Source organism: Mesocricetus auratus, unplaced genomic scaffold, assembly GCF_017639785.1.
Source record: "Mesocricetus auratus isolate SY011 unplaced genomic scaffold, BCM_Maur_2.0 Super-Scaffold_100003, whole genome shotgun sequence".
In the NCBI taxonomy this organism is placed as follows: domain Eukaryota; kingdom Metazoa; phylum Chordata; class Mammalia; order Rodentia; family Cricetidae; genus Mesocricetus; species Mesocricetus auratus.
Window position 1 is genome coordinate 119,401,452 of NW_024429188.1, and position 15,531 is coordinate 119,416,982.

Below are 15,531 nucleotides of genomic sequence, written 5' to 3' on the forward strand. Positions count from 1 at the left end.
GTTGTTTGTGGCAATTGTAAAGGGTGATGTTTCTCTGATTTCTTTTTCAGCCATTTTGCCATCTGTATATAGTAGGGCTACTGATTTTCTTGAGTTGATCTTGTAGCCTGCCACTTTGCTGAAGGTGTTAATCAGCTGTAAGAGTTCCCAGGTAGAGTTCTTTGGGTCATTGATGTAAACTATCATATCGTCTGCAAACAGTGAACGTTTGACCTCTTCCTTCCCAATTTGTATCCCCTTGATCCCCCTTTGTTGTCGTATGGCAATAGCTAGAACTTCAAGTACCATGTTGAAAAGGTATGGAGAGAGTGGACAGCCTTGTTTTGTTCCTGATTTTAGAGGAATTGCGTTGAGTTTCTGTCCATCAAACGCAGTTTGATGTTGGCTGTTGGTTTACTGTATATAGCTTTGATTATGTTTAAGTATGTCCCTGTTATCCAAGATCTCTCCAAGACCTTTATCATGAAAGGGTGTTGGATTTTGTCAAAGGCTTTTTCAGCATCTAGTGAGATGATCATGTGATTTTTGTTTTTCACCTTGTTTATATGGTGGATTACATTGATGGATTTTCGTATGTTGAACCATCCCTGCATCCCTGGGATGAAACCTACTTGATCATGGTGAATGATTGTTTTGATGTGTTCTTGGATCCGATTTGCCAGTATTTTATTGAGTATCTTTGCATCAATGTTCATGAGGGATATTGTTCTGAAGTTCTCTTTCTTAGTTGTATCTTTGTGTGGCTTGGGGATCAAGGTTATTGAAGCCTCATAGAAAGAGTTTGGCAAAGACCCTTCTGCTTCTATTGTGTGGAGCACTTTGAGAAGAATTGGTATAAGCTGTTCTTTGAATTTCTGGTAGAATTCTGCACTGAGGCCATCTGGACCTGGACTTTTTTTGGTTGGGAGACTTTTGATGACTGCTTCTATTTCCATAGGGGTTATAGGTCTATTTAAATTGCTTATCTGTTAAAACAAAAGGCCCAGGATAGCCAAAACAACCCTGTTCAACAAGGCAACGTCTGGAGGCATCACCATCCCTGACCTCAAGCTCTATTATAGAGCTATAGTCCTGAAAACAGCTTGGTATTGGCAAAAAAATAGACAGACCAATGGAATCGAATTGAAAACCCGGGTATTAACCCACACACGTACGAACATCTGATCTTTGACAAAGAAGCTAAAAATATACAATGGAATAAAGAAAGCATCTTCAACAAATGGTGCTGGCATAACTGGAGAGTGGCATGTAGAAGAATGCGGATCAATCCATGTTTATCGCCATGCACAAAACTTAAGTCCAAATGGATCAAAGACCTCAACATAAATCCAGCCATACTGAACCTCTTAGAAGAGAAAGTGGGTGGTACCCTTGAACGAATTGGTACAGGAGACAGCTTCCTGAACATAACACCAGTAGCACAGACAGTGAGATCAACAATTAATAAATGGGACCTACTGAAACTGAGAAGCTTCTGTAAGGCAAAGGACACAGTCAGCAAGACAAAAAGGCAGCCCACAGAATGGGAAAAAATATTCACTAATCCCACATCTGACAGAGGGCTGATCTCCAAAATTTACAAAGAACTCAAGAAGCAAGTCTCCAAAACATCAAAGGACCCAATTAAAAAGTGGGCTGCAGAACTAAATAGAGAGTTTTCAATAGAGGAGTCTAAAATGGCTGAGAGGCACTTGAGAAAGTGCTCAACATCCTTAGCCATCTGGGAAATGTAAATCAAAACAAGTCTGAGATACCATCTCACTCCTGTCAGAATGGCTAAAATCAAAAACACCAACGACAATTTATGCTGGAGAGGATGTGGTAAAAGGGGAACATTCCTCCATTGCTGGTGGGAGTGCCAACTTGTTCAGCCACTTTGGAAATCAGTATGGAGATTCCTCAGAAAAATGGGAATAAACCTACCACAAGACCCAGCAACTCCACTCTTAGGCATATATCCAAAAGATGCCCATTCATACAACAAAGATGTCTGTTCCACTATGTTCATAGCAGCTTTATTTGTAATAGCCAGAACTTGGAAGCAACCTAGATGTCCCTCAACCGAAGAGTGGATAGAGAAAATGTGGTACATTTACACAATGGAATACTATTCAGCAGAAAAAAACAATGGAATCATGAGATTCGCAGGCAAATGGATGACACTAGAAGAAATCATCCTGAGTGAGGTAACCCAGTCACAAAAAGAGAAACATGGCATGTACTCTCTCATATATGGATTTTAGACATAGATCTGGGGAGTGCCAGCCTACAATCCTATGGCCAGAGGGTCTGGGAAACAGAAACTTTATTTAGTGGCTGATCGAAGAAGAGGCAGACTCCCTCGGTTAAGTACTGAGCTGAACTCAAGAAAGCCAGTAACACAGAGGGAGGACTGATGATCAAAGGGATTAAGACTGGGCTGGTTTAATCCCCAGAAACAGCTGACCAGACAAAGGTTAACTCTTGAATCCCAGGCATCACCCTGGGAATCCAGCATGGGACTGATCAAGACCCCCTGAATCTGGGTGTCAGTGAGGAGGCCTAGGTAATCTATTGAGCCTTGGGCAGCAGATCAGTACCCATCCCGAGTATACACACGGACTTTGGACTCCCATAGAACAATGTGAGGTGCACTCTCACCCTGAACTCTTGGGGAAGAGTCTAGGCCCTGCCCTATATGAAATGACAGACTATGGACACCCCCATGGAGGGCCTCACCCTCCCTGGGGGAATGGGGGAATGAGGGGATAACGGGGGGGGGGTGGGGGGAGGGCACGGGAGGAGGGGAGGGACCTGGAACTGACTTGTGAAGCAACCTTTTTTCTTATCTAAATTTAAACTGGAAAATAAAATAAAAAAATAAAAATAAAGAAGTAATGAAATCTACTTTGTTAATTGGGGTCTTCCATTCTAAAAAAGTTATATAAACTTTATAATTTGATGGTCACCCAAGCAATAATGGTTTTAAGTGCATAAAGGGTATTTTATTTTTACCATGAGTTACCCCTTCCCTCAGCCTAGACAGAAGGACAATCTAGTCAGCTTCTGCCAATAAACTCTGCTGCTGGACATAACTCATTTACCTTTTTGCCTTTTATTTTGGTCACTGACAGTTTTCTTCTTTTACTGGCTCTGTTATACATGGCTTGTTTGCAGAATGCTGTGCCTTTCCAGGGCCCAGTAGGGCACACATTTCACACAAAAATCCTGCCTATTCCGTCTGCAGTGGATCTACATTCTTGTCACTGACAGTTTTAAGTTACTCTGTCTCTTTAAATGTCCTGTCTGTTTGCTAAGTTAAAACAGCTTACAGTCAGGCTGGAGGGCTCTGAGCAAAACATCCCTCCACAGCCTCTCAGTTTAAATCCAGTTATCCAGACAGATCCTACACTAATGCCATTGTAGCCATATTAAGTACAGAAAAATTTTATAACAGGGATAAACATTACTCAGTCCCCTATATATGTTTTCAAAGGTTAAGCTTAAAACAAATAACTAAAAACAAAGTTGTCTATCTAGATTTACCTAGACAACACTCTTAATGCTTCCAGAGGTCTATAGAATATGGTATGTTGACTAAAAAACTTATAATATCAGACAGAGAATAGTAGATCCTGACATTGACTCAAAGTCTCCAGAGAAGATTACAGGACATCTCTATGTCTATACAACGCTGACCAGGAGGCAGGATGTCCCAATGTACACCTGCTGCCAGGACCTGGCCCAGACTGTGGACAAGTGACAGGACATTGGAGAATTGATTGTAACCCTTTTGTCTAGACAAAATCAGGTCAGTCTTTTCCATGTCTCCTTCGATAGAGAGGAAAAAAACTCACTTTGTAGGCCTGGCGAAGATTGATGCTGTTCTTTGCTACTTCTGCCTGCTAATGGAGACTTGGGTATAGCTAACTGTATATGTACTGGACCCTGTCATTTTTTAATAGATTCAAAAACTGTATAAAATTTATCCTTCTCAGATATCTGATAGTATTAATGGTTAGACTATAGCCAGCTTAATAGCTCATTTAATAAAGTTCTGATGAAACAGTGACTACCTGCTGTTCAGTCACAAGCTCAAGGTTTTTAGATTTATTTTAGTTGTCATCTAAATATAAACTTAAAGAGCTTTTCATCAGACCAAAGGCACCTCTGTCCAATCTATACCTGACTCTCTGGAAAGAAGAAAAATGTATAAGCTTCTAACTCAAACATGTAGTTTTTACTAGGACTCAAAGTTACGAGTCTGTTCCTGATGTTTTTACAGATACCTGATCTCTGCTTTTTCTACAATGTAGATTTTGGTACAGATTGACAATACTAATATGTCTAAAACTTTTAAGTCCTTTTATATAATAAAATTCATATAGGCTTCAGAGAATCAAAAGTCATAAGGCTTGGATCCACTTCTCACAGGTCAAAAGGACTCCAGATAAGTACAGCTTTTGTTACATACCTGTCTGTTCCTGAGGATTGGATTTTCTCCCCTGGTCTTGGGACTCTTGCCCTTCCTGATCACTAAAACTGTGAGCCTAAAAGTTCTGATTTAGTACATAAGTTTTAACTTCTGTTCCCAGTTTAAACATGTCTCAAACAGGTTTTCTACTTCTGCCAGACACATCTGAGCATCAGTTGCTGACTACAGGCTGTTCCTAAAGACTGCCAGCTCTGAACTTACTGTAAATGAGAATGGTTCCAGCCAATGTGAATATTCCCTGTCTGTCAACAAGACGCTTCTGATGAATACTCCACTACCTAAATTCACTCTTTGCTTTTGACTAGCATTTTGGCCTGCTTGGGCCCCTAACTACGACACCCCAAAGTCAGCAGAAAATAGCACAAAAAATACGTTGCCCCTTTTCCTTGGTTGAGATGCTAAGTCAATAAAAACTCCCTTACATAGGGGACAAGATGACAATAAAAATTGTCTACTAGTAATCCAGGATTGGGTTACCTATAAGAAGAGGAGGGAATGAAAGCGGTAAACTAAATTCAAAGGTTTCACTTCTAAAAATTTAGAAATAAAGGGACCAGACCCTCACTCAGCCCCCTGTTTTAGCAGCCATGACAAGCTACAGAAAAGACATGTAGGCCTCTGACACAGGGAAACTCCACATCCTCTGGCCTCCCAGAGCTAGGGCCAAAACTGAACACAAAGAAACTCCAGACCCCCCTCCCGCCTCAGCCTCCTAGAACTGTTTGGCCACAAAAGAAACTCCAGGGGAGACCAAAACCTCCCCTGTAGTCTCCAGGATATAGTTCTGAAAACTATTGGGATCTATGAACAACAGGCCACCTGCATGTAACAAGACAATGCCATAGAAACCACAGAACGTTCCCTTTCAGCACTGACCAATGTGAATACTTGGTACACAGGTATTTCGTGCCAAAATATTACTTTGAAAAATTCTCCTGATTGTTCCCAAATGTCAATGAATCAGAAACCAACCCTTACCTACTAATGTCTTTAAAACCTAGCAGTAGACAGGGAACTTCACTCCCTCTGGAGGCTGCTGAGTCAGCTTGATAGACAGGGGTCCCTGTTATGGTTGGATAAACAATTAAAACCTTGTTTTATAGTTTGGTGGGCCTATCTTCCTTGTGGTCTTTGGGGATCTTTGCGGCTTGGGCACAACATATACATAGATACATATACATATATAATCAAAATTAGTATATCCAGGCATGATGCATACCTTTAATATAGCAGTTGGGAGGCAAAGGCAAAGCTCTGTGAGTTCAAGACCAAACTGACCTACATAGTGAGTACCAGAACAGTCAGAGCTACACAGTGACATGCTGTATCAAGTAGAAAAAATTATTTACCAGCAAAAATATTATTCAAAAATTGGGTAAATCATTTTTGGCCTATTAACTAAGCTTCAGTACAACAATTCAAGTAAATAAAGATGTTTTCAGTAATATAAAACTGAAAATTCATTAATAGCAGAATTACAGAGCAAAAAAAAATCTAAAAGTAACTGTGGATGTATAGAAAAAAATAAAATATTCCAGCTGTGGTAAATATGTGAGTAGAAGTAAAGTACATATCCCTTTAAGGCACAAACATGGGAGTTTACACTAGGGTTTTTATAACATTTGTACAAGTAAAATGCATGACAATAATAGCATGGCATCAATGAAAGTGCTACTGAGTAATTTTTAAAACTCTAAATCAATCACTAGGATACAAATGCACACAGAGGTACAACCACAAAAAAAAGATAAAATGGAATCATAAAAATTTTAATGCAGAGCCGGGTGGTGGTGGTGGTGGTGGTGGTGGTGGTGGTGCACGCCTTTAATCCCAGCACTTGGGAGTCAGAGGCAGGCAGAGCTCTGTGAGTTCGAGACCAGCCTGGCCTACAGAGTGAGTTCCAGGACAGCCTCCAAAACAATACAGAGAAACCCTGTCTCGAAAAACAAACAAACAAATAAAATTATCCAAACTAGGTGTGGTAGAGCACACCTTTAAATCTCAATACTAAGGAGACAAAGGTAGGTGGATCTCTGAGTATAAGGCCAGCCTGCTCTACATAATGAGTTCTAGGCCAGCCAGTGATACATGGTGAGATATTGTTTCAAAAAAAGAAAAATATTAATCCAAAAGGGAGTGTTCCTATAAAAACAAAGACTGAATGAGACAAGTAGCAAGACAGACTAAAAATTTGTCACATTAAGTGTAAAAGGTATAAGCAAAAAGACTGTCAAATTGAATAGAGAAGCATGATTAACTACAGCCATCTATAATAAAAATGCTTCAAATTAAAATGCTAAAAATTAATGTAAAATTACAAATACATAAAAACTAAGAAATACAACTGGGCTGACTATATGAGTATTAGACAATATAAGTTTTGAAGAATAAGAGGTTACTTCATAATAATAAATGGGCCAGTAAATCAAACAATTCTAAAAGATTTCAGGTTATAAGCAGCTTATGAATTTGAAATATGGGGAGATACAGAAGCCTGCAGGGAGGGACCAAAAGCAGCATTTGGTTACCTGGTCAGTGATTACTGTGTCAGTAAGAAAACTTCACCTGAGCTGGGCAGTGGTAGCAGACACCTTTAGTCCCAGCATTTGGGAGGCTTCTGTCTGTATGCCCGCAGGCCACAAGAGGGCAACAGATCTCATTACAGATGGTTGTGAGCCACCATGTGGTTGCTGGGAATTGAACTCAGGACCTCTGGAAAAACAGCCAATGCTCTTAACCTCTGAGCCATCTCTCCAGCCCCCAAGAAAAATATTTTTAAAGTTTTTTGGTATACATGTAATCTTATCATTTTACTTTGATGAAAGCAATTTTATACAAATAAAATATATGTGCTTATTTATTTTTAAATAAAGAATTAAATCTTTGGCTTGCTCTGTAGGTAAAGTCATTTGTCACCAAGTCTGAAGACCTGAGTTGGATCTCTGGAACCCACATGGTGGAAAGAGAGAAATGACTCTTGCAAGTTGTCCTTTAACCTTCATAAAGTGTACTATGGCTCATGTGTGCACATATGCTCATGTACTTGTGTGCATGGGTGTGCACGTGCACACATCCACACACACCAAATAAACATAAAAATTAAACTTACCTGAATATTTGATTCTTCAGGACATAGAAAATTAATATTTTTCAGAGGTGATTGATAATTTGATTTTATAATCATGAAAGTTGAAAATATTCCCTTTCATAAATATGTAGTAAAAGATGGCAAAAATTTAGGACCACTCCAGAAATTGTTGGAAGTTTTACACTAATCCTAAGTCAAATTTTATTTAATGACTTTTAATGAATTGCAAGCCAGTACAGAATAATTTTAAAAACAAAAAATTCTAACATAATGTAATGCAAAGATATACAATGAGGAATGACAGTAGGAAAATATTGAAAGTCTTTGTTTTCTCTAAGTTATTATCTTTCTATAGGAGCAGAAAAATTTTATGAACCATAGAAACAACATACTTTATAATATAATAACACTATAATAACCTGTGCCAAGTTATTTTTTTTTGTGCTTGGTTTTTATTCATCACATACTGTGGTGGCTATTTCATAGTTCTCACCCTAAATGGGAGTCTACGCTTCATTGTGCTGTCTTGAGCTGCTGCTGTGGTAAGCACTTGTGCTTCAGACTCCAGAATTGGGAGAGAAGTTTTCTGACAAACCCAATCTGATAAATGATAGACAGTAACTGATTAAGTATTAAGTAAAGAATTTATACAACAAATATGCCAGCATCGTTTTGGCATTTACATATAGATCTATTTGTTTTAAGCTAGATGTGGATGCCGATTCTGTGTTCACATTATGCCTTTGCCTTATATAGGCAGTCACTAAATATGTGGCAGAGTAACCAAAGACATACTGCTAAATTGAAACTTTTGCTCTTATGTCCCTCTTTTTGGCTTCATACAGAAAAATAACAGCAGAATCTTTCCAAGAACTGTAAATCATGTTAGTATTAGGTAAGCCAGACAGGGCAGAATTCTTGTTAAGACCTTGTGTAATAAGTAATTGGATTGGCCATTATCCTCAGTGCCTGTCAGGGAACCTCTAAATCCTTAAAATTTCCTAAATAATAGGGGTGCCTCACAAACCTCTCCTCCAAAGCCTACCTCTAGGCTTATTTTGTGTGCCAAGTTATTTTAAGAAGTGTTTGTTGGCATGGTGGCTTGTACTTGATAAGTATGCATGTATGTTCAGAGTCAAGGCTTTAGTGAGGTTGTAGGATGCAGTATGTAAACACTGTCAGAAACATCTTGGATTCATTATTCATTTGGTTTTGAATTACGTTTTGATAGGTATACATTTAGCAAGGTTTTACTGTTGCCAAATTTTGCTCAACACTCCATATTCAATTACACAACACTGTATTGTATGATAACCCACAGTTTAAGAAGGTGAGGCATATTGGAAAAAGGTGGGGCCACTTGGATACTCTAAGTATAGGGGAGTAACTCTTGCAGGCTTTTCCTCCACAATTCCTATCAAGTACTTATCATGCCAGCAACTATAGAGTAAACTGAACAGTGAAACACTGGTATGAGTACTACAAGAAACTAACTCTATGAGGAACAACACAAAAGATATAATTTAAGAGGTACAGCTCATTGGAAGAAGATTTTGGCACCAAAGAGTAAGGCACTGGCTTACTTCTCTTGTACCAAAAATAATATTACATTTTTTTTTACCAAACAGACTACAAAGGAAAACTGGCCAGGTGGCGGAGGTATACACATTTGATCCCAGGATTTGGAAGGCAGTGGCAGGCAGCTGGAGACTAGCCTGGTCTACAGTGTGAATCCCAGGACAGCCAGGGCTACACAGAGAAACTCTCTCGAAAAACAAAACAAACAAAAAAATGAAAGAGGAGGAGGAAGAGGAGAGAGTTGAAATTCTAGGAACTCATCAGGATGAGGCAGAAAGAGTGCAAGTTCACAGTCATCTTAAACTACAGTTTCCTTGAGCCTAGGGCCAGTGTGATAAAGGCAGAGCTCCTTTGTAAGGACAATCAGAGTCTGGGCCACAAGCCTGAGACTCCCACAGACTGCTCCCCTGGCTTAGGGATTGCTAGTCAAAGCTCAAAGCTCAAAAAAAATAAAATTAATATTTTTAATTTAATGAAACTAGCCAAAGTGGCAATAAAATTAAGCCCACAACAATCAGAAAGAAATAATAAAGATGAGAGAACAAACCAATGAAATTAAAAACAAAGAAAATAATAGAAATCAATGAAAATGAAGGCTAGTTCCTAGAAAATATCAGAAAATTTAACAGAACTCTAGCCAGAGTGTTCAGGGAAACAGAAAAACAGACAGCCTAAGTTACAGAATAATAAATAAAAAAGGAAGCACCGTTATGGATCCTGCAAGGGAAAAGGACAGGAAGGAATATAGCAACTAACCTGATTTCAATAAATCTGGCAATACAGTAGAAACCAAGAAAAGCCTTAACAGGCTAAACTACTACAGATCATTCAAGAAGATATGGACCATCTAAATAGTTCTTTAAAGAAATGGAATTCTAAGTTAATAAATACCCTTCCCAGAGAGAGATTGTCTATTTCAAATCATTTCAATGGTGAATTCAACCAGATACATTAAAGGAAGAAGGAGTACTAATTGTATGCAATATCTTTCAGAAAATACAAGTGGACAGAACACTTCCTTTTTCATTTTACATGGCTAGCATTATGCTAATATCAGAACCAAACAAAGATAGTCACACACACACACACATATAAAAGGAAAACTATGTCTGTATCTACCATGAACAGAAGTACAAATGCCCTGAGCAAACTACTAGCAAAGCAAGTCCAAGAATACTTGACAACCACGTGAAGTTTACCCAGGGAGTTCACGGCAGGCTCAGCATTAAAAAACACAAAGGAGTCTAGGAATATATCTTGGTAATAGAGTACTTACTAATAGCATATGCAAAGCTCCGATATCACAAACATAAAGAGAAATCACAGCAAGATCCTTCTCAAAAGCATTGAAAATTAAATGAAGTCAGGAAACCACTATAGGAACAGACTAAAGAAGAAAAGTCAATTATTACTTTATAGATGAAAAAGTATCTGTTAGAGTTTTTAGAAAATCTCAGAAAACTGGGTGATGGTGGCACATGCCTTTAATCCCAGCACTAGGGAGGCAGAGGCAATCAGATTTCTGAGTTTTAGGCCAGCCTGGTCTACAGAGTGAGTTCCAGTACAACTAAGTCTGTTACACAGAGAAAACCTGTCTCGAAAAACCAAAAATAAATAAACAAAAAGACCTATAGTTAAAATACAAGAAATTTAAAACTTAAATGTTTCCAGGCAGTAGTGGCACACTCCTTTAATCCCAGCACTTGGGAGGCAGAGGCAGGCGGCTATCTGTGAGTTCCAGGCCAGCCTGGTCTACAGATCGAGTTCCAGGACAGTCAGGGCTATTATACAAAGAAACCCTGTCTCAAAAAAACCAAAACCAAAACCAAAACCAAAACCAAAGAAAACCCTAAATGCCGTCATCTCTAAGATTGACACAATATGCTGGGCGTTGGTGATGCACACCTTTAATCCCAGCACTTGGGAGGCAGAGGCAGGCGGATCTCTGTGAGTTCAACGTCAGCCTAGTCTACAGAGCGAGTTCCCGGACAGCCTCCAAAGCAATACAGAGAAAACCAGTCTCAAAAAAAAAAAGAAACAAAAACCAAAAAAAAAAACAAGATTGACTCGATAAAGGTTGTCTTTTCTCATCATTTCTATAAAACATGATCATACTGTATGTTCTAAATACAAGCAAGGCAACAAATACTAATAAGTGACTTAAACAAGGATGTAGCATATAAACTCAATAAAACCAATTGACACAGTAGTTTAAAAATTATTATAGAAAAACAAAGGACTAATGGCCAAACCCACTCAGAAAAAGTAAAACAAAGAAGACTGAAACTAAATTTTTATGAATCTATGCTCATCAAAATGCATGATATTGGCATAGAAATGAACAAATAATTGGTCAGTAAGATAGATATTCAAAATCTGATATTTTGAATTTCATGCTTTTAATTCCAGCATTCCAGAGGCAGGAGGATTACCATGACTTTGAGGCCAAGGTAGGCTACATAGTGAATTCTAAATCAGCCTGGACTATAGTATAAGAACCTGTCTCAAATAAAATAAAATTTTGGTTTTAAAAAATGCTGTAAAGAAAATGAAAACACAAACTAAGAGTGGTAAAAATATTTGCATATTCAACAAAAAATTTTGTATCCAGAGGCAAAAGCAGCACCTGTTGCTTAGTGTTATACTGACTGAGTTAATAAATTACCATATCGTGGCACGTGCACATGTGTGTGTGAAGTCCAAAGATTGACATTGGGTGTCATTCTTCAATCACTTCTCTACTTCATTTTTTTCTGACAGTGCCTCTCACTGAGCCTGGAACCCACCAATTCAGCTAGACTGGATAGCCAGCAAGCCCCAGTTTCCTCATGTTTCCACCTTCTCATTGTTTGGATGGTAAGTATACATCACTGTGTCCAGATTTTATGTGGGTGTTGGGAAGCTACACTCAGATCTGACTAAGCCATCTCCTCAGCACTCTAAGAAATTTAAACATTACCTAAATCAATGGAACAGAAGAAAGCTAAAACTTCATCAATAGAAAACTTGTTATCACACATCTATTATATGAAATATTACACAACGGTTTGATAATGAAGTAAATCTGTATGACCTAACTTGGGACAATGTATAGACTGGTTGTAAAGAAGTAGAAAAATTATTGGACAACCCCATTTATGTGAAAATAAATTTACATATTTTCTAGGAAAATTTCTAGAATAATACCACACAACTAACAGCTTTTGTCCTTAGGGACAACCTTGAGAAGAGTAGGATGTGGGGGAACTTTTCATTCTATTCATTCCTACAATGTTTGAATTCTGATGATAAAAATAAATGTCTACATTACTTGTGAAACACACACACAAAAGGAATCAACTTTCCTCAAGGAGGGGGGCAATGATAAAAACTAACTTTCTGATGGCCTTGGCTCATGTAATCAAGTAAATGAAATACAATGTACTAAAAGATTTGCCTGAAAACAGACTGAGCTTCCACTTGTTAATACAAACATTGATGGCCTGCAAACACAAAGAATTGGGTTATTGTCCCAATTGTGCTAACTAGATTTCCTACATTACATACTGTGGTGTTTGGGGTTTTTTTTGGGGGGGGTTGGTTTTTTTTGTTTTGTTTTGGTTTGGTTTTTCGACACTATTTCTCTGTGGCTTTGGAGGCTGTCCTGGAACTTGCTCTTGTAGACCAGGCTGGTCTCAAACTCAAAGAGCTCCCCCTGCCTCTGCCTCCCAAGGCTGGGATTAAAGGTGTGTGGCACCACTGCCTGGCTACAGTGTTAAATATAGTATGACTATAGAATGTGTTACGACTAGAATCAGGTCTTTTCTATATCTTCCTAGTACCAAACATTCAACCTAGTTTAGAGATGGCACCCAGTTAATGGAAGGAAGTAGAAACTACTCACAAGAGCTTAATTAAAACAGATGGGGTAACAGCACTGCCTGACCTTCTTGAAGTGTCTCATCGTTGCCCTCTAGTGGCAAAAGGAATCCTGCATCCCTTAGTGATCAGAGGGATTTTCGAGGGATAGGAAAAAAAAATCAGTCTCTTTAAAAGAAAAAAAAAAAGTTCTCAACCAGGGACTAAACCGTCAAAGTTTATGCCTTGGAATGTTGGTAATATGGCACCTAGGTTCTCTTCTGTCTTCAGTCGTGTCCATCATCATACCCCATCTTCTCTATTCTATTCATTATCCACTCTTACCACAGGTCAATTTCATCAATAAAACAACTAACTACATATGACAAAATATCTACCCAAGTCTTCCCCAAATCATAAAACACTAATAAACTTTCCTAAACCAGCCTGTTGAAGACAAAATACAAACCAAGATTGGAGTGGGGGTTGGGAGTCATCCATAAAACTTCTCCAGATTCACCGTCTTTCTGAATCAGCTACTGGAAAGTTCGTGCCACTCTGAAAATATCCAGTAATCCTTTGAATGACTTTCTTTAAGAGCAGCAAGGAAAGCCACCCAGGGAGCAGCACTGCAAGCCTCATCTACCCATGTAGGGCATAGGAACATGTTTTTGCCTCCTGCCACCTCAGTATCAATGCATCTTCAAAACAGCTGAAACTTAGGGAAGCATGTTGATGGTACAAAGGATGACAGATATGGGACTTTGTGCTTAGGAATTTGTGGAATTAAAAAATGCAGGACTGGACATGGTGGTGCATGCCTGTAATCCCAGGACTTGGGAGGCAGGGGCAAGTGGATCTCTATGAGTTTAAGGCCAGCCAGGTCTATACAGTGAGTTCCAGGACAGCCAGGACTATGTAGAGAAGCCCTGTCTCAAAAAAGGGGGGATACTGGCATTATTCAAAGAAATGCTCATATTTCTGCATCTGTGATGACTACATACTAAGCAGAACAGCATTCTTTGATTCAGCAGCACAAAAAACAAAACCTTTCCAAAGACTCCGAAGAGTGAGGCACTGTCTAATCCAGAAATGGGGGAGGTCCCCACCGGGCAACTTGATATTCAGGAAGAGCTTTTATTACAAATTCTAGAAGTATCCATGCATTATTTCACTCTTCTTACAATCCTACCCCTGAACTTCTACATGCTCTTCAATATAGAAACAGAAGTACTGGTAAAATATGGACAAAATAAAGACACCAGCTGGAAAGTTATAAACATAAGTACCAGGTAAAACCCCATTTGGGGTGGGATGCCTCAGCAGAGTGCAAACCTCAGTGGGGTAGTTCTCACCAGCATGCTTTGCTTTTACAAAGAAATTAGGAATTATGAAAGACAGGGATCCATCAAGCTACTTCCAGACCCCCCCCCCACCAAACGGGGCAAGGAGGCCTAATATCTATGTATATCCTCCCTGGGGATTAAAGTGGTTCTTGCTTTGCTAATGACTAAAGACAGATCAGTAGCAATCAGGTCTGTAAGCAAAATATTTTAAAGATTATATCCTGAGAACATTAGATATAATGAACTTTTGAATTGTGTGCAACTTAAAGATGGTCATACAATGTGTAGAAAGATGCATTTCCCCAAGTGTCCCTTATTTCATAATTGTAAATATCAATGGTTCCTTCTGTACTAGAAAAGCGTCGTGTCATTATAAAGAATATGCTGAGAAGGGACATGATGAGAAAAGAGTTACACTGTATGGTAGGGTCCCAATATGAGTGTCCTATGATAGCTACAATGACAGTACTCATTACAGTCCAAGAGGAATGCAGCAGCTTCACTAAGTAGCCCACGCAGGTTTCCTCTTACTGTCCACTTCCTTCTCCCTCGCCCTGTTCTCCTCGTTGGGAGATGGAACCCGAGACAGAGACAAGGCTACCTTTAGAGAGGTCTTTGGCTACTCCAGAATACAAACTGGCGTTGGGGGTTTTAGCCCCAACCCACCTTCCTCCACCTCTAACTGTAGCAGTATAGAGCCGTTGAACACAGCGGGCAAACGGTACCAGGCCAGCTTGCTGCAGGGCGCAGCAGCAGCACACAGCTCGACGTGCGATTTCACTTTCCGTCGTCTATCGACCTTGCCTGCAGCTAGGGCTCTGGGAACAGCTACACTTGGCGCCCCTAAAGCCAGGGACTCCCCAGGACTATGCGCAGCCACCCCACGGGCAGAGAACCGAGGACACGAAGGCCAGGGGTGAGTTGGCGCCCCTACTCACATAGCGCTGCAGCTTCCTCTCGGGGGGCGACTTCACGAGCCAGCCCGTGCACACGGCGTCGCCCGAGCTCATCGTGGCTGCCTCAGCCGCTGCCGCTGCTTCCTCCAGCTGGGCTGGCCGCTTGCGGCAGGAGGAAGTCTAGCTAGGGATGCCGCGGGGCGGGCGGGCCCGCCCGCATAGCACCGCCCCAAGCAGCCGCGCGACGCCCCCACCTCCGGCCCCCCGGACTTGAGGAAGGGACAGCAGCCAACTGCTATTCTAGAGCCTAGA

General features: G+C 39.9%; 1 protein-coding gene across 6 annotated transcripts in view; it reads right to left on the minus strand.

The window, feature by feature from the left end:
• Positions 1-15,357, minus strand: part of Gab3 (GRB2 associated binding protein 3) — a 107,439-nt gene extending 92,082 nt beyond the window's left edge. For all 6 annotated transcript variants that reach the window (XM_040744806.1, XM_021223791.2, XM_040744807.1 and 3 more), the window contains exon 1: positions 15,262-15,357. In XM_040744806.1, the coding sequence (XP_040600740.1) occupies positions 15,262-15,333 (72 nt within the window). In that variant the 5' untranslated portion in view covers positions 15,334-15,357. The remainder of the gene's footprint in view (positions 1-15,261) is intronic.
• Between the last annotated feature and the right edge of the window lie 174 nt (positions 15,358-15,531).